Genomic DNA, 27,227 nt, shown 5'->3' on the forward strand with positions numbered 1-27,227 from the left:
CACTGACTTCATGGTTCATAGTCCAGTGCTTATTGTGCAGAGCCATCACACTCCCTCCATAAATGTTGTTGTTAAGTGCCATCGAGTCAGTTCTGACTCAGCAACCCTGTGTAGGGTTTCCAAGGAGTGACTGGTGGGCTTGAACTACCAACCTTGTGGTTAGTATTCCTGTGCTTATCATACAGAGCCACTCTAGGACTACCCCATAAACATTGAGTCATGAAAGCCCTATGGGGTAGTTCTGCTCTGTCACATAGTGTTACTATGAGTCAAAATCAACTCAACAGTACCTAACAGCAACGACTTTATTAGCCTATTTTGCTTTGGTCCTTATTTACTTATTTTTTCTGCCTCACTACTCTTACATACCCAAGCCATGTTATTTTCAATAACCACCTATGTATGTGAATGGTGGACAGTGAATAAGGAAGATCATAGAATAATTGATGCATTTGAGTTATGACTTTGGAGTATTAAAAGTACCATGAATTGCCAAAAGAACAAACCAGTCTGTGTTGGAAGAAGTACAGCCAGAATGTTCCTTGGAAACCAAGATGACCAGATTTCTTCTCTCATACTTAAGACATATTTTCAGGAGGGGACCAGTTCCTGGAGAAGGATATCATATTTGGTAAAGTGCAGGGTCAGAGAAAAAGAGGAAGCCTCCCCCCCCACCCCCCCAACTAGATGGATTTGCACAGTGGCAGCATCAATAGGCTCAAACATAGCAACGTTTGTGAGGTTGGCACAGGACTGGGCAGTGTTTCATTCTGTTGTCCTTAGGGTCACTATGAGTTGGTACCAACTCGATTGCACCTAATAACAACAACTGCAACAGCTTTTACAGGGGGCTGGAAGAAGTAGCACAAGAAACAAGCACATTAAAATAGATTTCATTTTTAAATAGCTTAAAGTATTTTATACATACAGAGTTAAGTTTGTTTCTGGGACTTTTTTGTCCTTTCCTCTTTATCATTCATGTGTATCTTAGAGAGCTTTTAGAAAAATCCATTAAAAGTTTCATGTCTTGAGTAGGTACAGGGGATTTAATAGCTATTCTTATTATCTTATTGTGTTGTAATTCTACAAATGTACTGAAGAAAGAATTATTGAGTACATACTGTGTGCTAGGCAGTGTTTTTAGCTCTTTAAGTAGAATAATGAAGACAGAAAAGGTTTGTGCTCATCTAGAGCTTGCATTTTAGTGATCTCATATTTTCAGTATTAAAATTTCAGTTTTTTGGTGTTTATTTATTTATTTTTTCTCAAAGAAAAACCTTGCCTTTTATGTTAATATCCATAATCCAGCTTAGTACCTGTCGCATGTTGTTGTTAGGTGCCATTGAATCTGTAGCGACTCATAGCTACCCTTTGTACAACAGAATGAAACACTGCCCCATCCTGCACCAGTCTCACAATTGTTGCTAACGCTCGGTGGAGCCCATTGCTAATGTCACCATGCCAATCCTTCTCATTAGGGGTTTTCCTCATTTTGCTGACCCTCCACTTTATCAAGCATGATGTCCTTCTCTAGGCACTGGTCACTCCTGATAATATGTCTGAAGTATGAGAGACCAAGTCTGCATCCTGGCTTCTAATGAGCATTCTGGTTGTACTTTTTCCAGCACAGATTTGCTCGTTCTTCTGGCAGTCCATGATACTTTTTGAATATTCTCCTCCAACATTATAAGTCAAATGCATCAATTCTTCTACAGTCTTCCTTATTCATTGTCCAACTTTCACACGCATGTGAGTCTATTGAAAATATCATGGTTTGGGTATAGCGCACCTTAGTCCTTAAACCTGTGTCATTACTCTTAAACACTTTCAAGAGGTCTTGTGCAGCATATTTACCTAATGGAATAGGACGTTTCATTTTTAAACTATTGCTTCCGTGATCCAAGCAAAGTGAAGTCTTCGATAACTTCAATTTTTTCTCCATTTATCTTGATGTTATTTATTGGTGGTAAGGATTTATATTTTATTTGCGTTGAAGTGCAACCCATACTGAAGGCTGAAATATTTGATCATCAGTATGTATTTTAAGTCCTCTTCACTTTCAGCAAGCAAGATAGTATCATCTGCATTTTGCAGATTGTTAATGAGTCTTCCTCCAATCCTGATGCCATGCTCTTCTTCATGCAATCCAGCTTCCTGGATTATTTGCTCAGCATGCAGATTGAATTAAGTATGATGAAAGAATACAATGCTGGCACACACATTTTTAAATTGTAAACCATTCAGTGTTCCCTTGTTCTATACAAACAACTGCGGTTTGGTCTGTGTATAGGTTCCTCATGAGCACATTAAGTGTTCCAGAATACTCATTCTCTGCAATGTTGTCCGTAACTTGTACTGATCCACACAATCAAAAGCCTTTGTGTAGTCCATTAGGCACAGGTAAACATCTTTCTCGTATTCTGTGTTTTCAGCCAGTATCCATCTGATGTCAGCAATGATATCCTTCCTTCCACGTCCTCTTCTGAATGTGACTTGAACCTGTCCGTTCCCTGTCAGTGTATAGTTGCAGCCATTTTTAATAATCCTAAGCAAAATTTTACTTCCATGCAATATTAATGATATTTTCCAAAGAATTCCACATTTCATTGGGTCACCTCTCTTTGGAATGAGCATTAATATGGATCTCTTACAATCAGTTGGCAACATAGCCGTTTTCCAAATTTCTTGGCATAGACGAGTGAGTGCCTCCAGTACTGCATCAGTTTGTTGGAAGATTTCAGTTTGTGTGCCATTAATTCCTGGAGTCTTGTTCTTCGTCAATGCTTTCAGTACACCTTGAACTTCTTCCTTCGGTACCATTGGTTCTTGATCATATGCTACCTCTTAAAATAGTTGAACATAGTTTCTTTTTGGTACTGTAACTCTGTATATTTCTTCCGCTTTCTTTTGATGCTTTCTTAATCATTCACTATTTTGCCTCTTAGAACTAATAAATATTTGTTCAGTTAGTGGATATAATAAATGAATATTTAGACAGAAGTAAGTTAAAATGAGGCAAGTGCTTTCAAATGCTGAAAAAGATAGACTGGAATACATTTTTTACTTTTCAACAGATTTTATCTTTGTTTATGACTTCTATACTTGTTCATTTTGTGTGGTTATTATAACTTCTTTAATTATATCACACTTAAGAATTCTAAATTGAAATACATGTGGTACGTATTAATGAAATAAATGTATGGTTAATTTTAAATATTGGGAATTGTTGCTCTTTCTCCACATACTGCTAGAAATATATTTTCTCAATTAGGTTTATTTTTATATGGGTGTATACTTAATGTCTTTCAAAGTAAGGGAACGCTCCCATTTATCCTGAGATCTAACATCTTGAAAATTGATTTTTATTTTCTCTTATTTTTAGGAAGGAAATAGATGACAGAATTACTCTTTAATGATTACTGTTAGAAGCTAAAATAATGTTTATGTTAATAGAAAAATTTCTGTTTGCTATAATAATCTGAGTAGAATAAATTTAAGCCTGAAAAAGTACTGATAGCAAAGCCTTCCTGTCTTTTTGGACTTTTTGTCCTAATTAGTTCCTTGCCCCCTTTGCAGAGGCTGCAGTTGCTTCTACTGAATCCATTAAAGGAGATGTCCAATATTAACCATCCTGACATCCGGCTCAAACAATTGGAATGTGTATTGCAGATTCTGCAGAGTCAGGGAGACAGTCTTGGGCCTGGATGGCCATTAGTGCTTGGAGTCATGGGAGCAATCAGAAATGATCAAGGGTAAGTGTGTAAAATTAAAATCCCAGAAAGGATACAGGAGGAGAGGGGATCTGTTCCGAAATCTTATGCAAGTGGTAATTTTTTTTTTTTTTTTTTTTAATGTATGTTCTTCCTGGTTAAGTCTGAGATCTAGAATTCTAAACCCTACTCCCAAGTGGCTGTAGGGAATTTCTAGAACTCATCTTTGTTGCTGAAGAATGAAGAAATTTCTGTTTGTTTTACACTTACCTCAGAATACAAGGTTCTTACTTACAAATAAATAAATAAATATAGTGAATTTTACAGCATGTACAAATAGGGTTTTGTTTCATTTTGTTTAAATTAACACTTTGACAAGATATGAAATCGTATTTATGCCCCGACATCTCTCTCTGTATTAGAAAATCAAAGAAACTGATTTATAATGAAATAGGTTTTCGTTCAGTTGGGTAAAAACCTAAGAGTGCAATTGCTGGGTGCTGTAGGATAAGTAAGGTTGGTTTGAATAGCAAGACCAGCGGTTCAAACTCATCAGCTGCTTCTGGAAAACCCTATACAGGATTGGTATGAGTTGGAAATGACTCAGTGTCATTTAACAGCAACAACAACAACATGGTAAGGTTATGTTTAGCTTTGCAAGAGACTGTCAAATTATTCTCCGTTTTTGGATGTCAGCCATTGTTGAGGACCGGCCTCGACGGGAGTTTGGTTCACGTAGTAGGGAGATCTGGCAGCGACAGAGACAGAAAAAGAGTACACACAAAGGTGCAACGAGAAAGACAAAGAGACACCCCGAAACTAGAGTGGATGCAAAACTGGCGGGCAGAACCTGGACTACAGGCATCGTGGCCCCTACAGGCAGTAATGCACAGCCAGCCCTGCAGGCAGTAATGCATGAGGGCTTCAGTCTGCGCTCCCTTTTTATTTCAGGGAGGGGCTTTACACAAAGGCAGAAGGGGATTATTAAGACAGGCTACAGAAATGAAATGTGATTAATCATTCAAAACAGGACACAATGATCTATAGGAACAAATTCTAAAACATACATCACAAATTGTCTTGATAATCTAACATCCTTAATTTTCTAGAAATTCAAGCAAATTGTTATAAATTATATTTTAGGTTCGAATCCCAAGGCAGCAGCTTGAGGTTTCTCCAGGCTAATTAACATACCTATAGCTCTTAATCTCAGATGGGTTAAGGTGAAAAGGATTCAAAAGGTCTGGAAGGAGTCCAGCTGTTTCAGCTACCTGGCCTAGGCTTACAGAAGGAAGGAGGACACCTACGTTAATGGTTTGCACCTGGGGACGCACCTGGGGACTATTTGAGAAGGCTGTCACTATTGTTCCTTGAACAATACCCCGGAATTTGCCAATCTACTTTGAGTGAATTCCTTGGGCAGACTGTCTCCAGAGTTTTCCAGCAAACTTGCCTTTGGAACTTTTTACAGCCTCGGCTTTAGGAGGGGCTTTTGTTTTAATATTTGTCCGTGGGTATCAAGGGCTCATGTATTAAGTTAATATCAAACATAACTGAATAACTTGATAAAGAACAGTTTTGCCATGCTTGCCAGGTGGCCAGAGTTTGTTCCTCAGAGAGATTTGTTCCCAGAACCTTACACACTGCCAACACAGTGGAGACATTAAGAGAGGCACATAAGAAACCATTTTCTCAGAAGCTACAATTACTGGAGTTCGAAGCATAGAATGAATAATAGGACCAAAGAAAATTATACAGAGCTAGCCCAACAGTGAGTTCATAAAAGCCAATGAACCTGGGACATCCGGAGGTTACTTCCTTGGGCCCTCAGGGTCCCTGGCTAGCCATCCTGAGTGGGGCCATCGTGTAGGATTTTCGTCCATGACACAGGGCCTCAACATCTCAGTGATGGCGGTCCCCAACAAGCCATCCTAATAGGTGTGTAGTAGTTGTTGTGTTGTTGTTGTTAAGTGCCGTCGAGTCGGTTCCAACCCATAGCGACCCTGTACAAGGTTTCCGAGGGTGTAGTAGTATCTGGTTTAAATTTCCAATTCCTTAAAGTGCTAATTTTTTTTGCTATTGACTTTGGAAATCATTTAGCCTCTGTACATCAATATACTCTAAGATATTGTAGACTGAAATGAATTGTTGTTAGGTGCCACTGAATCACTTCCGACTCATACTGACCTTATGTTCAACACAACGAAACACTGCCCAGTTCTACACCATCCTCACTATTGTTACTTTTGAGCCCATTGCTGCTGTCACTGTGCCAGTCTGTTTCATTAGGGGTTTTCTTATTTTTTGCTGATACTTCACTTTACCAAACTTCATGTTTGGTATGCGAGACAAAGTCTCACTCTCCTGGCCTCTAAGAAGCATTCTGTCTGTATTTCTTGCAAGACTGATTTATTTGTTCTTCTGGAAGTCCATAGTACTTTTAATATTCTCCTCCAACACCATGACTCAAATACATCAAATTTTCTATGGTCTTCCTATTCACTGTCCAACTTTTACATGCAAATGAGACTATTGAAAATACTATGGCTTGGATCAGACGCACCCTAGTCGCACCCTAGTCCTCAAACTGCTATCTTTGCTGTGGTGGTCGTGATGACTGTGGTATGCTGTACAGTTGGTTCTGACTCATAGTGATCCTGCATAGGGTTTCCGAGACTGCAAATCTTCACGGGAGCAGATAGCCTCAACTAGAACACTGTAAAGAGGTCTTATGCAACAGATTTACCTAATGCAATAAGTAATTTCCTTTCTTACTGTTGATTCCACGACTATGGATCCAAGCAAAATGAAGTCTAGGCAACTTCAATCTTTTTTCTATTTAACAAGATGTTATTTATCGGTCTAGTTGTGAGGATTTTGTTTTCTTTACCCATAATGAAGACTGTGGTCTTTGATCTTACTAAGTATTTGAAGTCGTCTTTGCTTTCAGCAAGCAAGGTTATATCATCTATGTATTGCAGGTTGTTATGAATTGATGCAGGTATAAAACACTTAAAGCCCAAACAAAAACAAACCCACTGCCATTGAGTTGATGATGACTCATAATTATACTATATAGTTTCTCCAAGGCTGCTGCTTCTCCTTTGGAGTTTGGGTTTAAACAGCTTGCCCTGCTGTTAGCAATCCAGTTCTTATCCTTACGGCAACCACCAAGGCTCCTGGTAAAATACAAATGCATGAAACAGGAAGCACACTGTGTAAACTATTAGTATTATTTTCATTACTTTTCACCAATAGAATTCCTATCCAAAATCAATACTTTGTTACATTTAAAATATTACTTTGTTACTTATATTTTTATAGTTATTTAAAAACTGTTGATAGAAGTTTTGTACAAAAAAAGGGGAATGGTTAATCTTACAGTCCAGAAACAGAGAACTCTAGGACCATCAAGAGAGGACCGCACAAGCAGAATGCGGGACCTTATCCAGAGAAGCAGCAGTGCCAGAGATGGAGGCAGAGATGGGGGCAGGCAGAAGGAGAGTAGCTGAGGGCTCTAGATTCATGGACTAAGAGAGAATGACTAAGAGCTGGTGGCCAGGAGCAGACTTGCAGAATGTGCCCTTTGGAAATGTAAACTATTATATATGCCTGAGTGGGTTTTTTTGTTTGTTATTTAAAAAGCTAAAGTGGATAGACAGAAATACTGTTAATTGATGGTACATGGAGGGGAGTATGATCATTGTAATGAAACAAGGTATACTATTTGTTGACTGTAAAACTGATTATATGCCCTGTAAACTTTCACTCAATCCACAATAAAAACCTTAAAAAAAAAAAAAAAAAAAAACGGAAAAAAAACCCCCCAAAAAAAAAAAAAAAAAAAAAAAAACTGTTGACTACTTATTTTCAACATCTGAATGATCTACAGGTCTGTTTCTATTAATTGATCTTTTTATTGATTATTGGTCACATTTTCCTGTTTCTTTCCATATGTAACAATTTGTTTTGTTTTGTTTTACTTTTTATTGTGAATTGAGTGAAGGGTTACAGATAAGATCATCAGTTTTGCATTCAACAAACCATACACTTTGTTTCATCTCAATGATTACAATCCCCTCCTTGCAACAATAGTCATCTCACTCCTACCTATGGTTCTTATTTCCATTCCAATCCTTGTGAACTTTGTCCTTAGGTAAATTTTGTTATTTTGATCTTGAATGATTGACTACATACGTTACTACTGTTGATGTTTCCTCCATATACCTCTTTATTGCTTGGCTGAAAATTGATCCATGAGGGTGAGTTCTTTTCCAGACCTAAAAGATAGTCAAGGGCCATAATCTCTGTTTCCTCCATTGTCTTTCTTACCAATAAGCCCTGTTGGGTTTTATTGTTGTTTATTAATAATAATTTTGAGTTTTGTTCCACATTTTCTCTATCAAGAAACTTCTAATGTGATCCCTTTCAGTGCAGTTGGTTTTTATAGCTAGGTACCAATAAGTTCTTCTGTTTTAAGAGTCTTGGTGACTGATAACTCGCATGCTCCTTTGGTCCATTGGACTAGTTGATTCCAAGAATCTTCACTTTTCATCACTCTTCTTCAAGTGGAGAGACCAGCAGTTGCACCTTAGTTGGTCTCTCATGATCCCAGACGCTGCTCACCAAAGTAGGATGTAGAACATTGTCTTTGTGGACTTTGTTATGCCAATTGACCGTGGAGTCCCCTGAGACTGTGATTCTGGGCCCCCAGGGTCAGCCACTCATTGCCTTAAGATGTTTGATAATATCTCAGAAGTATTTATCTTTTTTCCCACTGTATAGTCCACTGCGTTCATAGCTGTGTTTGCAACAAGGGTAAATACCTATGTACCACCATTCTCTTTCAAACACTTCAATGTTTGTGGATGTAGTCCCAGACTTCCTCCCATACCCATTTAGCTGGTGTATGTGACCATGTATCTACCCGAAGAACACTGTTGTTCCAGTGTTGTATATGTAGCACTGTTTACCTCTACCCTTTTTAGCCCTTATATACCTTCCTGTGTCTTCATCTGTCTTTATCATCCTTCTGCCAATCTCCCTCTTCTTGTATAGTGCCCCAGCCCATACCCTGTCACTGGAGTAAAACGTGTTTACCCTCGAGCCAGTGAATTATTCTCTTTGCTCCCACCCCTAGTATTCATCAAAGAATGTTTCTTTTAGCATGAAAGCCTTTTCTTGAGTTTTTACAATAGCGGTCTCACACAATATTTTTCCTTTTGTGATTGACTAATTTCACCCAACATAATATCCTCCAGGTTTATCCATGTTATGAGGTGTTTCATAGATTCATTGTTATTCTCCACTGTTGCATAGTATTGTTTGTATGTATGTACCAGTTTGTTTACTAATTTTTCCATTGATGGCCATTTAGGCTGTCTCCCATCTTTTTGCTATTGTGAATAATGAAAGATCTGTGTTCATGTATCTACTCATGCAATGGCTCTTATTTCTTGTGAATATATACCAAGTAGAGGGATTGCTAAGTCATATGGTATTTCTGTTTCCAGCTTTTTGAGGAAGTGCCATACTGATTTCCAGAATGGTTGTACCATTTTCCAGTCCCACTAGCAATGTAGGAGAGTCCCAGTGTCTTCACACCCTCGCCAACATTTGTTTTCTGTTTTTTGAAACTTTGCTATAAATGCTGCAGTGACATGATAATCTCATTCTTGTTTTGATTTTTATCTCTCTCCTGTGTGACACTGTTGGTAAATGCATTGGACTGCGAAGTGGTTTGAACTGCAGGGTCAGCAGTTCAAGCTCACCAGCCTTTCCTTGGAAACCCTACAGGGTCACTATGGGTCGGAACCGACTCAATGACACTTAACAACAATAAAAGGGTAATAATCATGAACATTTCTACATGTTTGTTGGCTGCTTGAGTATCTTCTCTGGTGAATGTCTGTTCATGTCCTCTGCTTGTTTTTTAATTTGGGCTGTTTGTCTTTTTCTTATAGAGGTATTGTAGATTTCAATAAATAAATATTATTGCTTAGTCCTCGTGTGATAGGTCAATACAAAAACTTTTTTTTTCCCAGTCTGTGGCCTCTCATTTTACTCTTTGGCAAAATCTTTTGATGCACTTAAATGTCTAATTTTCAGGAGGTCATCTGTTTTGTCGTCTACGAGTTGTTATGTTTTTAATTATGATTCATAGTATATTTATATCATAACCCCTAAATATGCCCCTATTTTTTAAATTGATGATGTTTATTATAGTTCTAGATTTTGCATTAGGTCTTTAATCTATGTTGCGTTTGTTTTTATATATGTTGAGATAAGGGTCTTGTTTAATTTTTCTGCAATTGGCTTTCCAATTTTGCCACCACCATTTGTTGAAGAGACTATCTGTAAGGAAAAGAAAGAAAGAGACGAAAGGAAAGAGTCTTGACTTCAACAGCAGGCAGGTTTATTGAGAGTAAACCTGGGAGGGGGTACTCTTACGTCACATCACCAAAGGAGACCAAGAGCCCGTCTGTTCCCTTACAGACTGGAGTATTTATAGTCCGTCTGGTCTGGGTATAGTTCTGGCGAGTTGACAATGGGCGGGGGGCGGGGGTGGGGAGTATGGAGATTTGGGCAGGGGTAGGGAGATTTTCCTGAAACCTGGAATTTCAGGGGGTGGTTTGTCTCCATGTGTAACAAAGACCCAAGCTTCCCGGGAGATCGGAAGCTCAAGCTGGCCCATTCAGTGTCATTTGGGGTAGTTAGGGCCATTCTGTTGATCAGGTGCAAAGTCCTTCACTATCTCTTCCCTATTTAATGTGCTTTTATCCTTTATCAAAGATCAGCTGAATCTATGTGGATAAATTTAGTTCTGAATTCTCAGTTCTGTTCCATTATATCTTTTGTGCCAGTACCAGGCTTTTTGACCACTGTGGCTATGTAGTAGTGTGAGGCCTCCAACTTTGTTCTTCTTCTATGCTTTGCTTACCTGAGATTTTTTTTTCTTCCCTTATGAAGTTGTTGTTAAGTGCCATTGAGTCGTTTCAAACCCATAGCGACCCTGTATAGGGTATCCAAGGAGCAGTTGGTGAGCTTGAACCGCCTACCTTGCAGTTCAAAGGACTTTGCAGTCCAGCACATTAATCCACAGCCCCACAGTTGTTGTGGTTAAGTGTTGTCGAGTCAGTTCCAATCCATAGCAACTCTGTATAGGGTTTCCGAGGAGCAGCTGGTGAGTTTGAACTGCAGACCTTGTAGTTTAATTGGCTTTTGCAGTCTGGCGCATTAACTCACAGCGCCACACCATGCCACACCAAGACTCCACAGCACCACAGTGATGTTGTTGTTAAGTACCGCGGAGTCAGTTCTGACTCATAGTGGCCTTGCACATGGTTTCTGAGGCTGTAAATCTTTACAGGAGCAGAAAGCCTCATCTTTCTCCCGTGGAACAGCTGGTAGTTTCGAAATGCCAACCTTGAGGTTAGCAGCCTGATATGTAACCACTACGCTACCACAGCACCACAGTAGTGGTCACGTTTTCCATCTCTTTAACGAATGACATTGGAATCTAGATTGTGGTTACATGTAATATTTCTTTAGGTAGTGTTGATATTTTGAATGGTATTCTTCCATTTTAGTAAGTGTCCTTTGGTTTCTTGTAGTAGTGTTTTTTAATTTTCTTTGCATAGGTCTTTTGTTTTTCTGGTTAGATATATTCCTAAGTGTTTCATCCTTTAGGCAACTTTGTAAATGGTATTGTTTTCCTGATTTCCTTTTCAGAGTGGTTGTTATTAGTGTGGTGGATGGTGGTTATGTGCCATGGAGTCAGTTCCGACTCATTGTGACCCTGTACAGGGTTTCCGAGGCTGTAAATCTGTACAGGAGCAGAAAGCTTCATCTTTCTCCCGTGGAGCAGCTGGTAGTTTTGATCTGCTGACTTTGAGGTTCACAGCCCGATTTGTAACCACTACGCTACCAGAGCTCATGTGAATATTGAGCTTGTACCCTGTGATTTGACTGAATCTTTCAGTGAGTTCCAATAATTTGGACTTTTTTTGTTGTTGGCAGTTTGTTAATGACCTGATCAATATCTTATTTTGCTATAGGTCTGTTTGAGTTTTCTACTCCTTTCTGTGTTAAGATACGGTGGGTGATATTTTTCTAAAAATGTATCCATTGTAGATTTTCAAATTTGTTGGTGTATAGTTCTTCATAGTATTCTGCTATTATCATTTTACTTCCATTGGTTCTGCTGTGACATCACCCATATTATTTGCATCTTCTCTTTATTTTCTTTTGTTAGATTTGCCAGTGATTTGTCATTTTATAAATCCTTTCAAAGAACAAACTTCTTTTCTTTTGTTTTTTTATGTTTTCTAATTCATTTATTTTTGTACGAATCTTTATTACTTCTCTTCTTCTGGTGGCTGTAGGGCTTACTTGTCTACTCTTTTTCTAATTGTTGGAGATGTTACTTTAATGTGTTGATTTGGGGACTTCCTTCTATTTGGATGTGTGAGTTTATTGCTGCAATTCCCCTCTGGGCACTAATGTTACTGTGTCCCAAACGTTTTTGTATGTTGTGTTTTCATTGTCATTTTATTTAAGGAATTTTTAAATTTTCATTTTTGTGTTATTACTCATTAGTTTTAAGCAGGATGTTATTCTATTTTCATGTATTTGATTTTTATTTTCTTTGATTTTCCTATTGTTGATTTCTAATTTTATGGCATTTTTATCTGAGAAGATGCCTTGTAGTATATCAATATCTTAAAATTTATTTTGGCTCTCTTTGTGGCCTAACATATGGTGTGTTCTGGAGAATGTTCCATGCATACATGAAAGAATGTATTGTACTCTTGTTAGTTGAGTGCGCTGTATAAACCTGTAAGGTCAAACGGGTTGATTGTGTTGTTTAGTTCCTCTGTGTCTGTGTTGAGTTTCTTTCCAATTGTTCTATCCTTGATTGCAAGTGGTGTTTTAAAATCTATTAGGAATCCCAGACTCCTGGTGTGAAACTTCAGCATCAGCACTGGACTGTGAACCACAAGGTCAGAAGTTCAAACCCATCAACTGCTCCTTGGAAATCCTATACAGGGTCATTATGAGTTGGAACCAACTGAATAGTACTTAGCAACAATATTAGGAGTCCTGGTATGATGCTTAGGATAAGCACTGGACTGCTAACCACAAAGTCGGCAATTCAGATCCACCAGCTGCTTCTTGAAAACCCTATACAGGGTTGTTATGAATCAACCCACCACCGCTCGTCTGTCAGTTGTAATGCAAAGGTTGGAAAATATGGCCTTGGTGATAGAAATGATGCTGGAGATCGCATGATAGAATTCTGCAAAGTCAATAATTTGTTCATTTCAAATACCAACTTTAGCCGGCATAAGAGATGACTATACACATGGACCTCATCAGGTGGAATACATAGAAATCAAATTGACTACATCTGTGGAAAGAGACTCTTTATTATCATTCAAAACAAGGCCAGGGACAGATTGTGGAACAGACCATCAATTACTCATATGCAAATTCAAACTGAAGCTGAAGAAAATGAAAACAAGTCTATGAGAGCAAAAATATGACCTTGAATATATTCCACCTGAATTTAGAGATCATCTGAAGACCAGATTCGATACATTAAACACTAAGGACTGAAGACGAGTAGAGTTGTGGGATTACATCAAGAACATTATATATAAAGAAAGCAAAGAGACACTGAAAACTACTCTCTAGTGTAAAGCAAATGGAAGAAATGAAGTGGTACAAGAGATGAACAGAAAATTTCAAAGGTCAGCTCAAGAAGACAGAGTCAAATATTACAATAAAATGTGCAAAGATCTGGAGTCAGGAAACCAAAAAGGAAAGAACACGCTCAGCATTTCTCAAGCTGGGGGAACTGAAGAAAAAATTCAAGCCTCGACTTTTGTTATTGAAGGATTCTCTGGGAAAATTATTGAATGATGCAGAAAGCATCAAAAGAAAATGGAAGGAATACACAGAGTCACTGTACCAAATGGAAATGGTTGATGTTCAGCCATTTCAAGAGGTACTATATGGTCAAAAGCCAATGGTATTGAAGGAAGAAGTCCAAGGTGCGTTGACGGAATTGGCAAAGAACAAGGCACTAGGAATTGATGGAATAAAAATTGGAATCTTTCAAGAAAGTGAGGGGGCACAGGAAGAACTTACTCATCTATGCCAAGAAATTTGGAAGACAGCTATCTGGCCGACTGATTGGAGGAATTCCGTATTTGTGCCCATTCCAAAGAGAGGTGACCCAACAGACTGTGGGAATCATAGGAAAATCTCTTTGCTATCCCATGTGAGTAAAGTTTTACTAAAGGTAATACAGAAATGGCTGCATGCATCCATTGACAGAGAACTTCCAGAGGTTCAAGACAGATTCAGAAGAGGACGTGGAATAAGTGATATCATTGCTGATATGAGATGGATCTTGGCTGAAAGCAGGGAACACCAAGAAGATATTTACCTGTTATTTATTGACTATGCAAAGGCTTTCGATTTTGTGGATCATGACAAGCTATGGACAACATTGTGAAGTATGAGTATTCCTGAACACTTAATTATGCTCATGAGGAATCTGTACATGGACCAAGAGGCAGCTGTTTGAACAGAACATGAGAACACTGAATGGTTTAAAATTAAGAAAGGTGTGCGACAGGGTTGTATTCTTTCATCATACTTATTCAACCTATATGATGAACAAATAATCCGAGAAGCTGGATTATATGAAGAAGAATGTGGCACCAGGATTGGAGGAAGACTCACTAACAACCTGTGATATGCAGATGATATAAACTTGCTTGCTGAAAGTAAAGAGGACTTAAAGTATTGACTGATGAAAATCAAAGATCACAGCCCTTGGTATGGATTGCATCTCAATGTAAAGAAAATAAAAATTCTCACCATTGGACCAATAAACAACATTTTTATCAACAGAGAAAAGATTGAAGTTGTCAAGGACTTCATTTTTCTTGGCTCAACAATCAGCACTCCTGGAAGTAGCAGTCAAGAAATCATTATGCAAATCTGCTGTATAAGACCTTTTTAAAGTGTTGAAGAGCAAAGATGTCAGTTTGAGGACTAAGGTGTGCCTGACCCAAGCCATGATATTTTCAGTAACAACATATGCATAAGAAAGTTGGACAGTGAATAAGGAAGATTGTAGAAGAATTGATGTTTTTGAGTTATGGTGTTGGAGGAGAATATTGAAAGTGCCATAGACTGCCAAAAGAACCAACAGATCTGTGTTGGAAGAAGTGCAGCCAGAGTGCTCCTTGGAGGCCAGGATGGCTAAACTTTGTCTCTCATACTTCGGACACATTGTCAGGAGGGACCAGACACTGGAAAAGGATATCATCATGTTTGATAAGGTGGAGGGTCAGAGAAAAGAGGAAGACCTCCAAAGAGATGGATTGGCAAAGTGGCAGCATCAGTGGGCTCAAGCGTGGCAACAATAGTGAGGTTGACCCGGGACCAGGCAGTGTTTCATTCTGTTGTACATAGGGTCGCTGTGAGTCGGTACCGACTCGATGACACCTAACAACAACAACAACAACAACAACGAGTCAACTGACTTGTCAGCACTTAATAGCAACAACAGTTATTTTAGAGTTGTCTGTTTCTTCTTCAATTTTATTAGAGTTTGATCATTGTAATTTGAAAATTTTTTGGGTATATAGATATTTATAATGGTAATGTCCTCTTTTCAGTTGACCCTTTAATCATGAGATAATGTCCCTTCTTTGTCTATTTTACTAGTTTTTGTCTTAAAATCTGCTTTATCATAATTAATATTGTCACTCATGCTCATTTTTGATTGTTAGCTTGATAAATTTTTTCCATTCTTTAATTTTTAATCTATTTTTGTGTTTGTGCCTAGCATTTGTCTCTTGTAGACAACATATTGAAAGATCTTGTTTTACTATCTACTCTGCTACTCCATGTTTCTTGAGTGTTGTATGTAATTAATTGATGTTCAGTGTAATTACTGATAGGTATGAATTGATGGTAGTCATTTTGCTGTGCGAATTTTTTGATGTTACTGCTGGTTTCCTTGGTCCACATGATTTTCTGTGCTGAGTTCATTTTGTTTGTGTGTTTTCTTCATTACTGCCATTTTAATGTTTACTAAATCTTCATGGTTTTCCTTTTTCTTGATTTGATGTGAAGGTGTATTAATTTTCTTTAAGATTACTGTGTAATTTCTTCCTCAGTTTAAAATGGTCTGTTTTATCTTGAAATCTACTTGACTTCCTCACCATTTGCAAATTCTGTAACTACACATCTCCCTTTTTTAGCTATGTAGTTATCTTCATTATAAATTAGTATCTTTGATACACTATTTTAAGTCTTGTAAGATTAATATCTCTGGTACCCTATTTTCAGTCTTGTGAGATAAGGTTTTCTGTTCCCACAAAGATGTAAAAAGCCTCAGAAACCCTATATAGGGTCACTAACATCAGAATCAACTCAACGGTACTTAATAACAGCAACAGTGAGGTTTGTTTTACTTTGTAGAGTTCTATATCTGGATTGAACTCCTGGTGTGGCACTGTAAGATCAGCACTGGACTGCAGACCAAAAGGTCAGAAGTTCAAAACCCACCAAATGCCCCTCAGAATCCCGACACAGGGTTGCTATGAGTTGGAACTAATTTGACAACACTTAACAACAACATATCTGGATTGAGTTCTGGGTGGTATCACTGTGTATGTCAATCTCAGGTTGTTGTCTGCTGTTGTTAGTTCTCAGTCCAAAGGACTTCCTTTAATATTTTTGTAAAGTTGACCTAGTTATTAAAATTCTTTTAATTTCTCTTGATCTGGAAATATTCTAATTTTGCCATCATGAACAGTTTTGCTGGGTATATGATCCTTGGTTGGCACCTTTTTTTTTTTTCAGTTTTTTGTATGTGTATTCCCTTTGTCTTCTCACCCACATGGTTTCTGCTCAGAATTCTAAATATTCTCTTGAATTCTTTTTCCTATTGGTTCTCCATTTCTAGGTAACTTTTCATTTTTCCTGAGCTTCTCTCAGGATTCTTTCTTTGATTTTGGAGAGTTTGATTATGATATGTCTTGGTGATTTTCTTTTGAGGTCTAGCCTGTGTGGGGTCATTCAGGTTAATGCTTATCGTGTAGTCTTTTTTGATGTTAGGGAAGTTTTCTTCCCATATCTCTTTGACTATCTTTTCTGTGTCTCTCCATGTTCTAGAATTCCAATCACCCGTAAGTTTTTCCTCTCTATGTTGTCCTACATGAATCTTACACTTTCTTCTAATGTTTTCATTCTTTTTTTCTCATTGTTCTTCTAGTTTACTAGTACTGAAAACTTTATCTTCAAGTTCACTAATTCGGGCTTCCATTGCTTCAAATCTACTGCTTTGTCCTTTCAGTGTATTGTCCATTCTGAAATCTGAGTATTAATCTCCTGCATTTCTATTTGCAGCTTTCATATTGCCTTCAATCCTTTACCTGTTTGGTTTGTTTCTTCCTGTAGTGTTTTCCCCTTTCTTGTTGTCCTCTACCTCTCTGTCCGTAGTTAGGAGGTACCTAATACCATTCTCTTGAATTCTTTTTCAAGTAGTTCCAGTGCCTTTTATTCTTCATATACATTTTTTGTCTCTACGTCCTGGTCACTCTCATATTTCGTGTGAACAGAAATTGTCTGCAGCTGTGGTGGTGTTGTATCTATATTAACTTGATGATTGTATGTTGGTGTATTCTTAGGCATTCACTAACTGTTTCCTACTGGGTGTGATTAAGGAATGGAAACTTGTATATCATTTCCTGTTCACTGTTCATTCAGTTCTATTTAGAGTTAATTTGACTGATATTTGTTGTTGTTTTTGATAACATTAATAGCAGCTTTTATTGGCTTTTCCCCAGTGGCTGAGAGGGTACAGTTGTGGCTGGACTTATGGGCATGGTTGTTGTCCCCTTTAGGGTGAGGCAAGAAGTGAAAACATACACATAAGAACAAAGAAAAGCAAACAGCAATGAACAAAGAAAATAATAAAGAAACAATAACAGCAACAAAGTATGCAACTGCTAGGACAAAAGGAAAGAGCAAGAGGAAAATAAAATTGAAAAAGAGCAAAATATGAGAGAAAGTAAAAAGAAAGAAATATAACTAAACACAATCTGTGAGAGGAGTAAAAGGGAAAGAGACCAGAGAGTAGTAAATAAAAGCAAAGAGAAAAAAATAAAGAAGCAGCAACCATTGACAAGGAGAAAACAGAAAGAAAAAAAAAAAAAGAAATGAAAGCAGAAAAGATAGAAAGCAGAGGAGAATAAAGAGAGGAAAAAGGGAAAGAAAAAATAAAAACAATTAAAGATGAAAACCAGAGCAGTGCAAGACTCAGCAACAAATTCTGGTGTCTGGTGTCAGCCAAGAACCTCACAAGGTGTGGGTCAGCAAGGGATGAAACAGTAACACCCTAGATAGAGTTCCAATAGGGCTCAGTGTTGTCTGTTTTGGGCACCCAATCTGGAAGTAGTGTGTGCTGACCCCAAAGCAGCTAGGAGATTAGGGTCTTTTCTTCTCAAAGGGCAGTGGAGGTTGAGAGATTCTGCTTGTTTGTGGCTGACCAGAACCAACTCTGTTGGTCTGGAGCAGGCCATATCTTATTCCAGATGCTGAGTTTGGTGCTGCTAGCTCCCCCCTCGCTTTGATGTACGTCCAACCACCTGGAGAATAGAAGATTTGATAGGAGTTTATGTGGGTGGTGACCAGCCCCATCTCTGGTCACCAGGGAGAGGTGGGGTTCAAGAAATTATTTCACACCTTTCACTTCACCAATAAACAATATGCCTCTGCACTACCTACTACTCTCTTGCCTTCAAAGCCACCTTTGAAAGTTCAGCATGGTCATGCTACAACTGGCTGGCTGGCATAGATCACCATTCTTCATCCTTCCTCCCCATCCTCCCATGTCTATTCAGCTGCCCCTCCTAGTTAGGACTAGTCCAGGGCTAGCCAGGGTCACGTCTGCAGGCTTGGAGCAGGGCCCACCCAAATCCAGGCACCATAGTTAATGCAGATAGGTCACCAGTCTCCCTTTTTTGCTGTGTCTTTTCAGCTTTCTCCCCTAGTAACCATTCAGTCCACTTCCCTGTCCCTTAATCTGAAATTGAGGGTTCCAGAATTACCATCTGCACCTGTTCCATTTGTCTGTCCATGTCTTTGTTGTAGAGGGCATGTACAGTGTATTGGCCTAGTCCACCATCTTGTCACCTCTGTCAAACACTCCTTGTTCTCTTTATTTGAAATTTAAAATTTACCCTCTTCTCACAGACTAAATATAAAATTATTCTTTTATATATTTAAGATATAATGTTTTTATTGTTAAGTGCTGTCAAGTCAGTACCGACTCATAGCAACCATGTATAGGATTTCTGAGGAGTGGCTGGTGGGTTTGAACCACCAACTTTGCAGTTAGTAGGCCACTGCTTATCCTACAGCACCACACCAGGTTTCCTAGATATACTATAACTAGATATAATATGTTGTTGTTGCTGCTGCTGTTAAAGTGCCATCAAGTCAGTTGTGACCCTATATAGGGTTTCTGAGGAGCAGCTGTTGAGCTTATAATATAGAATAGTTATAAAAGAATCAGGAACTCATTTTTATTCAGTGAGTACATCATGTGTATTTACATATAATAGACTAGATATATGGGATGTGCTGATGAAAAAAGTTACTGTAGTTTATTTGCCTTTGTCACTCATTTTATAAATTCTGTTTGATTAGAGCAATATTGTTATAATCAAACAAGAAATAATGTGCTAATAGCATATGCCATTTTCCTTTTTTTAAGTTACTGTTTTTATTTCTTTACCTGTGAGGTTTTTTATTTTTATTCATTAATTCACTTAGATGTAGATTTTTTAACATTAATGTAAATGTTAAAAGTAATATATGACCTAAATTAGGAACGATTTCTCTTGTCCAAGTTTTAGAATAAAGTTTTACTTGGTTCAAATTATTGTAAAGTATGTAATTTTGGTCTCACATTTCCTTCCAAAGCATAAATTCATAAATTTTCTATTTTGTTTTCAGAGAATCCTTGATCCGAACTGCATTCCAATGTCTTCAGTTGGTTGTTACAGACTTTCTACCAACAATGCCTTGCACTTGCTTGCAGATAGTTGTAGATGTTGCAGGTAGCTTTGGACTTCATAACCAAGAGCTTAATATTAGTTTAACTTCAATTGGTTTATTGGTAAGTACTCTTGCCTTTCTGATGATAGAATAATTTAGAAATCACTGCTACATAGTTGGGAATGAATGATAAGCAAATGTTCTTTAGACTCTGTGGATATTGTTTAAATGACTTAAATAAATATCAAACACATCAGGAGTCCTGGTGTGGCGCTGTGGGTTAATACGCCAGACTGCACAACCATTTGAACTGCAAGGTTGGCAGGTCAAGCTCACCAGCTGCTCCTTGGAAACCCTCCCTATACAGCGTCGCTATGGGTTGGAACCGACTCGACAGCACTTTACAACAACAACAACAAAAATAAATCTTTCATGAAGGATTAAAAGATATTGTTTAAGAAATACATCATTGTTATCAGAATATTTGGAATAATTTTCCTGTATTGAACATGAAGTTTGGCTTTTGCAGTGTTTATCATGAGAAGACTTAATAGATAATAGATAATAGCATATACAAAAGAAATATTTAGATCAGAAAAGAGTGATGGAAATCAAAGCTACCTGATAACAAATAGTCTAAAGGACTAATGGACCACATTGATCCCAGCCTCCACTACTATGAGACAGAAGAACAAGATAGTGCCCAGCTACTACTGCCAACGAATCTTCAAGGGATCACAATAGGAGGTGCTGGATCAAGCAGGAAAAAAATGTAGAAGAAAACTCAAAACAATAAAAAAGACCAGGCTTACTGGTCTGCTAGAGACTGAAAGAACATCCAACTATGGCCATTAGATACCCTTTATGCTTGGAATGGAAATCTCCCCTGTGGTTCAACTTTCAACCAAATAATAGACAGGCTTGTAGTATGAACAGTAACACCAAGAAGGTCTACACTTCTTAGAACAATCAACCATTTGTGATCAAAAGGGCAATATTTGCCCAGGAAAAAGTAAAACTCAGAAGGCAGGAAGGGATAAGAAAAAAGACGAATGGAAATGGTAAACGCAGGGAGGAAGTGAAAAGAATATTGTTACATTGTGGGGCTTACAGTCAGCATCATAAAACAAAATGTGTGCAAAATGTTGAATGAGAAAGCAATTTGCTCTATATACTTTTATCCAAATCACAAAAAGTTAAAAATAAGAAAAATATTCAGTTGACTAATGTGAAGCTTAATTGATTTTCAATATTACTTTATTAGCAACATCTCCTTACCTTCCTTATTTAGTAAATGAGGCTTCAGTGTAAGTCTTGACTGTTTACAAAGTCTTGTAGTCTGTTGAAAGAGCTCTTGTGGTACTGTGCTGTAGGGTCAGACTTGACCAGCTGCTCCATGGGAGAAAGATGAGGATTTCTGCTTCCTGAAAACCCTGTACAGGCTCACTGTGAATTAGAATCAGCTCAAAGACATTTTTGGGGTCCTATTATTGGTTTTGGTAGTCTGTTGACTGTTTTAATAGCTATTAAGAGACAGCATATGATAGTGGGAGAGTATATGCTCTGGAATCCTGTATACCTGTATTTTAATGCTGTCTGCCCCTGTTAACGGTTAAATTATTAACTTCATTAGACTCATCTTGAATATCTTGTTGTTAGGTGCCATCGAGTCAGTACCAACTCATACTGACCCTATGCACAACAGAACAAAACACTGCCCAGTCCTGCACCATTCTCACAGTTGTTATTATGTTTGAATGCATTGTTGCTTACCACTGTGTTAGTCTGTCTCATTTTGGGTCTTCCTCTTTTTCACTGACCACTCAACTTTACCATGAATGTTGTCCTTTTCCACGGACTGGTCCCTCCTGATAACATGCCCAAAGTAGAAGAAACAAAGTTTTGCCATGCCCACTTTAAAGGCTTCTGGATATACTTCTAAGACAGATTTGTTTGTTCTTATGACCATCCATACTACTTTTAATTTTCTTCTACACTATAATTCTTCTATTTGTTGTTGTTATGTGCCATCGAGTCGGTTCCGACCCATAGCGACCCTGTATAGGGTTTCCGAGGGTGTAAATCTTTACGGGAGTAGAAAGCCTCATCTTTCTCCCGCGGAGCGGCTGGTAGTTTCCAACCGCTGACCTTAAGGTTCGCAGCCCGATTCGTATTTATTGCTCAACTTTCATATGCTTATGAGGCGATTGAAAATACCATAGCTAGGGTCAGGCACACCTTAGTCCTCAAACTGACATCATTGCCCCTGTGCATCAGATTTGATTATGTAATAAGTCAATTGATTTCTTAACTGTTGCTTTCATGAATGTTGATTGTGGATCCAAGCTAAATGAATTCTTTGACAACTTCAGTATTTCCTCTGTTTATCATGAAGCTATTTAATGGTCCAGTTTTATTTTTGTTTTCTTAACATTTTGAGGTATAATATAAACAGAAGGCTGTATTTTTTTTATTTTCATCAGTGAGTATTTTCAGTTTTTCTGTCTTCCGGCCAGCAAGGTTGTATCATTTACATATCATAGGTTATTAATAATTCTTCCTCCAATCTTGATGCTACGTTCTTCTTCATATAATTCATTTTCTTGGATTATTTGTTCAGTATACAGAATGAATAAGTATGATGAAAGCATACAACCCTGGTGCACACCTTTCCTGAGTTTAACCATTCAGTAGTCTCTTATTCTACTCTAATGACTGCCTTATGGTCTCTCTCTAGATTCCTCATGAGCACAATTAAGTATTCTGGAATACCCATTCTTCACAATGTTATCTATAGTTTGTTATGGTCCAGACAGTTGAAAGTTGTTTCATAATCAACAAAACACAAATAAACATCTTTCTGGTATTCTCTGCTTTCAGCCAGGATCCATAAAATGTTAGCAACTATATCAACCATTTCTTCTGAATCCAGCTGTAGTTTGTGGCAGCTCCCTCTTGTTGTACTGCTGTAACCATACTTGAATTATAATCAACAAAATTTTACTTGAATGTTATATTAATAATATTGCTTGGTTTCTGTATTCCGTTGGGTCACCTTTCATTGAAATGGGCAGATAGGGTCTCTTCTAATCAGTTGGCCAGGTAGCAGTTTTCCAAACTTCTTGGCATAGATGAGTGAGCACCATCAGTACTTTATCAGTTTGTTGAAACATTTCAGTTTGTATCTTGTCAATTCCTGAAGCCTTCTTTTTCACTATTGTCTTCAGTGCACTTGAACTTTTCCTTTAACACCATTGGTTCCTGATCATCATATACCACCTCATGAAATGATTAAACATTTATCAGTTCTTTTTGGTACAATGACTTGTATATTTTCCATCTTCTTTTGATTTTTTCTGTTTCATTCAATATTTTGTCCATGTTGTTGTTGTTGTTAGATGCCATCGAGTTGGTACCGACTCATAGTGACCCTATGCACAGCAGAACGAAACACTGCCCGGTCCTGGGCCAACCTCACAGTTTGTATGTTTGAGCCCATTGATGCTGCCACTTTGCCAACCCTTCTCACTGGGAGTCTTCCTCTTTTTCTCTGACCCTCCACCCTACAAAACATGATATCCTTCTCCAGAGGATGCTCCCTCCTGACAATATGTCCTAAGTAAGAGAGACGAAGTTTGGCCATCTTGGCCTCCAAGGAGCACTCTGGATGCACTTATTGTAACACAGATCTGTTGTTTCTATGGGCAGCCCATGGCACGTTCAGTATTCTTCTCCAACACCGTAACTCAAAAGCATCAATTCTTTTATGGTCTTCCTTATTCACTGTCTAGCTTTTGCATGCTTGTGAGGTTATTGAAAATACCATGGCTTGGGTCAGGTGCACTTTAGTCCTCAAGTTGATATCTTTGTTCTTCAGCACTTTCAAAAGTTCTTGTGCAGCATATTTGCCTAATGCAATACATCGTCTGATTTCTGGACTGCTGCTTCGATGAGTGTTGATAGTTGATCCAAGAAGAATGAAGTTCTTGACAACTTTAATCGTTTCTCTGTTGATAGGGATCCTTCAATATTGCAAGTTGTTTCTTTAGTTTGTTTAGCTTGAGGAATGCTGAGCGTGTTCTCCCCTTTTGGCTTTCTAGCTGTCTTTGCATGTTTCCTTGTAATATTCGACATTGTCTTCTTGAGCTGCTCTTTGAAATTTTGTGTTCAGCTCTTTTACTTCTTCATTTTGTCCAGTTGCTTTAGTTTTTCTATGCTCAAGAACAAATTTCAGAGCGTCTTCTGACATCCATTTTTGTATTTTCTTTCCTATCTCTTAAAATTACCTTTTGCTTTCTTCCTGTATGGTATCCTTGATGTCACCATATTATTATTCCTTTCTTTCCATATGTTTTTAATATTTTTCATAATAGAAAATTAAAAAAATAATGTTAAAACTAGATCATTCCAAAAAATTCTGCTTAAATGAGGCACAAATACTGATTGATTCAGGGAAAAGATTATCTTAGGAAAAAGATTTCTTAAGTAACTTAAGTTTTATTTTGAAAAGTAAAATGGATTTCTGTTGCAAGCTTAATTATGTGTTTAAAATAAAGTATATTGATAAAGTATTCTTTTTCTACTTTACTTTTTAGTGGAATATTTCAGATTATTTTTTCCAAAGAGGGGAAACTATTGAAAAAGAGTTAAATAAGGAAGAAGCAGCACAGCAAAAGCAGGCAGAAGAGAAAGGAGTGGTCTTAAATCGGCCATTCCATCCTGCACCACCGTTTGATTGCTTGTGGTTATGTCTTTATGCCAAATTGGGTGAACTATGTGTGGACCCCCGACCTGCTGTTAGGAAGAGTGCTGGGCAGACTCTGTTTTCTACAATTGGTGCACATGGAACTCTCTTACAACATTCAACGTGGCACACTGTTATTTGGAAGGTATTGTAAAATAGCTTCACTTATCAGTTATCACCTTTTCTTTTTGTTTTTAAGAAGCTTGGTGTCACAGTGGGTTAAATGCTGGGCTGCTAACTGCAAGGTTGGTGATTCAAACTTCCCAGCTGCTTTGTGGGAGAAAGATGAGGCTGCCCGATTCTATAAAGATTGATAGTCTTGGAAGCCCTAAGGAACACTTCTCCTCTGTCCTGTAGTGTTACTATGAGTCATAATCGACTCATTGGCAGTGTGTATGTATTTTTCCAGGAGTTTTGTTTTGGCTTTTTTAAGTAAACACTCCAATTCACTATTTTGCAAAATAGAAAATGTTAACTTATTCATATTTTAAATTGTTCCTTGTAGAGATGAAATATTAAAAGCCTCATCTTTTAATTTCTTACTGTCATTGCTATCATTGTCTCTAATTTCTGCCTCTGTGCTTTCATTTTTATGTTTTCCCAAACAGTAAAACCAGGGATTGTTAAACCCCAGAGGTAATCAGTTGTTTACAGTAGGGTAGAAAGTCTTTTTTTTTTTTTTTTTTTCTCCTTTGAGGTCTACTTTTACACATGTAACTCAGATATTAGATAATTATATAAATAATACCATTTATAATGAAATTTACTTGCAGATTCACCAATCAGAAGTAACTTCCATGTGGTAAATCATGCATGCTCACTCATTAAATCCACCACTCATCTGTCATTCTGACGCCCTGTAGTGGCTTGCTTGGTGCTGTGATGTTGGGAGCTATGTTACTGGTATTTCAAATCAGGTGGACAGGTTTTAGGAGAGCGTCCAGAGTAATACAAACTAGGAAGAAAGGCTTGGCAATCTATCTCCAAGTATTAGTAAAAATCTAATGAACCTAACAAAATATTGTCCTATATAGTGCTAGAAGATGAGTCCCTTAAGTTGGAAGGCACACTACAGTGGACTCAAACATACCAAAGATCATTAAGACAGTGCTAGATGGGACACTTCACTCCATTATAAGTTCACTGTGAGTCAGAGCCAACTTGATGACATTTAATAACTACAGTGCATTACATATTTTGTTAGGAGCCGTCGAGTCAGTACTAACTCATAGTGAACCTATAGAACGAAACACTGCACGGTCCTGGACCAACCTCAAAACTGTTGCCTGAATAGTTTAAAATTAAGAAGGGTATGCAACAGGGTTGTATTCTTTCAGCATACTTATTCAACATGTATGCTGAGCAAATCATCCGAGAAGCTGGGTTAAATGAAGAAAAATGTGGCATCACAACTCATTATATATACAATTTCATTTTTCCATTTCTTCCCTTTTTGAAAAACTTTTTAAAAGTCCACAGCTTATTAGCAAGCATGCCCTCATGCTAAAAGGCTTTAATTTCTTGTTGGCTATATGTCATTTTAATAAGAATTTACTTAAAATCTTTTCCTTCTTTGAATTTTGTAGGTCATTAAGATTGACAATAGACAGTGTAGTAAACTTTATTTGTATTTAGCAATGCTTGTTTAATACAATTGTACCAAATAAAATAAAAATATCCCACATTGCCATCTTAAAAAATAACAATGTAATGTTTCCTAATAAAAATAATTTAAAATATTGTTCCCTTTTGTGCTTTCTAGTTCAGTTCCATTCCCTGACTCTTCCTTAGTTCACAAACATGCTTAATTTTCAATAAGTCTTTTTCTTCTTTACCTTCCTTTATTTGTTGCTATTTTTTCCAGATTATTCACTTCAGAGGCTCTTAAATATAATGGGGCTTCAAGAAATTCATGGAAAAATGGAATGAAAAGATAATGGATTTTCCATGACCCTCCTGAAGCCCCATGTATTAGCATATAACAGAATCACCTAGAGGACTTATTAAAACACAGGGTAAGAATAAAGTGGGGGAGATTACTGCTCTCAAACACAGATTGCTGCTTCCAAGTCTCCTCCCCTACTTTATTCTTGTCCTGTAAATTGCCTCATAGATGTTACCAGTAACACCTAACTCAACAAGTCTTATACACTATTCTATGCTGTTTGTTTTAACTTTTCACAGAAAGGATAAATTTTAAGGTATAAAAGTACTTCTGTTGGTCACTTTCCTCTTATATATGGGAATTGACCAGACTGTCGGGTATATTTTTTATAACGATTCCTAGTTTATTTTATCATTACTTAAACTTTGTATCAATAATTTCTATCTGACATTTTTATAAATATTCAGGTTCTCTTTCATCTTCTGGACCGAGTTCGAGAGTCGTCTACCACTGCAGACAAAGAAAAGATTGAGTCAGGTGGTGGAAATATTCTTATTCATCACTCAAGGGATACAGCAGAGAAGCAGTGGGCCGAGACATGGGTGTTAACATTGGCTGGCGTTGCCCGAATCTTCAACACTAGAAGATATTTACTGCAACCTTTAGGTATCTATAAATATCTATATCTATCTATTTATATGTGTTTGCAGGGGGATTATTTTAGTACTTCAAGGAGCCCTGGTGCTGCAGTGGTTAAGTGGTTAAGTGCTCAGTTCCTAATTGAAAGGTTGGTGCTTCA

At 37.6% G+C, this 27,227-nt stretch overlaps 1 protein-coding gene across 1 annotated transcript in view; it reads left to right on the forward strand.

Moving 5' to 3' along the window:
• MON2 (MON2 homolog (S. cerevisiae)) overlaps window positions 1-27,227 on the forward strand; it is a 179,294-nt gene that overhangs the window by 93,733 nt on the left and 58,334 nt on the right. The window contains exons 24-27 of the mRNA XM_006859606.1: window positions 3,577-3,752; window positions 19,758-19,920; window positions 24,395-24,688; window positions 26,896-27,094. Of these exons, the coding sequence (XP_006859668.1) occupies window positions 3,577-3,752; window positions 19,758-19,920; window positions 24,395-24,688; window positions 26,896-27,094 (832 nt within the window). The remainder of the gene's footprint in view (window positions 1-3,576; window positions 3,753-19,757; window positions 19,921-24,394; window positions 24,689-26,895; window positions 27,095-27,227) is intronic.

The sequence above is a fragment of the Chrysochloris asiatica genome, unplaced genomic scaffold (assembly GCF_000296735.1).
Source record: "Chrysochloris asiatica unplaced genomic scaffold, ChrAsi1.0 scaffold00033, whole genome shotgun sequence".
Lineage (NCBI taxonomy): Eukaryota > Metazoa > Chordata > Mammalia > Afrosoricida > Chrysochloridae > Chrysochloris > Chrysochloris asiatica.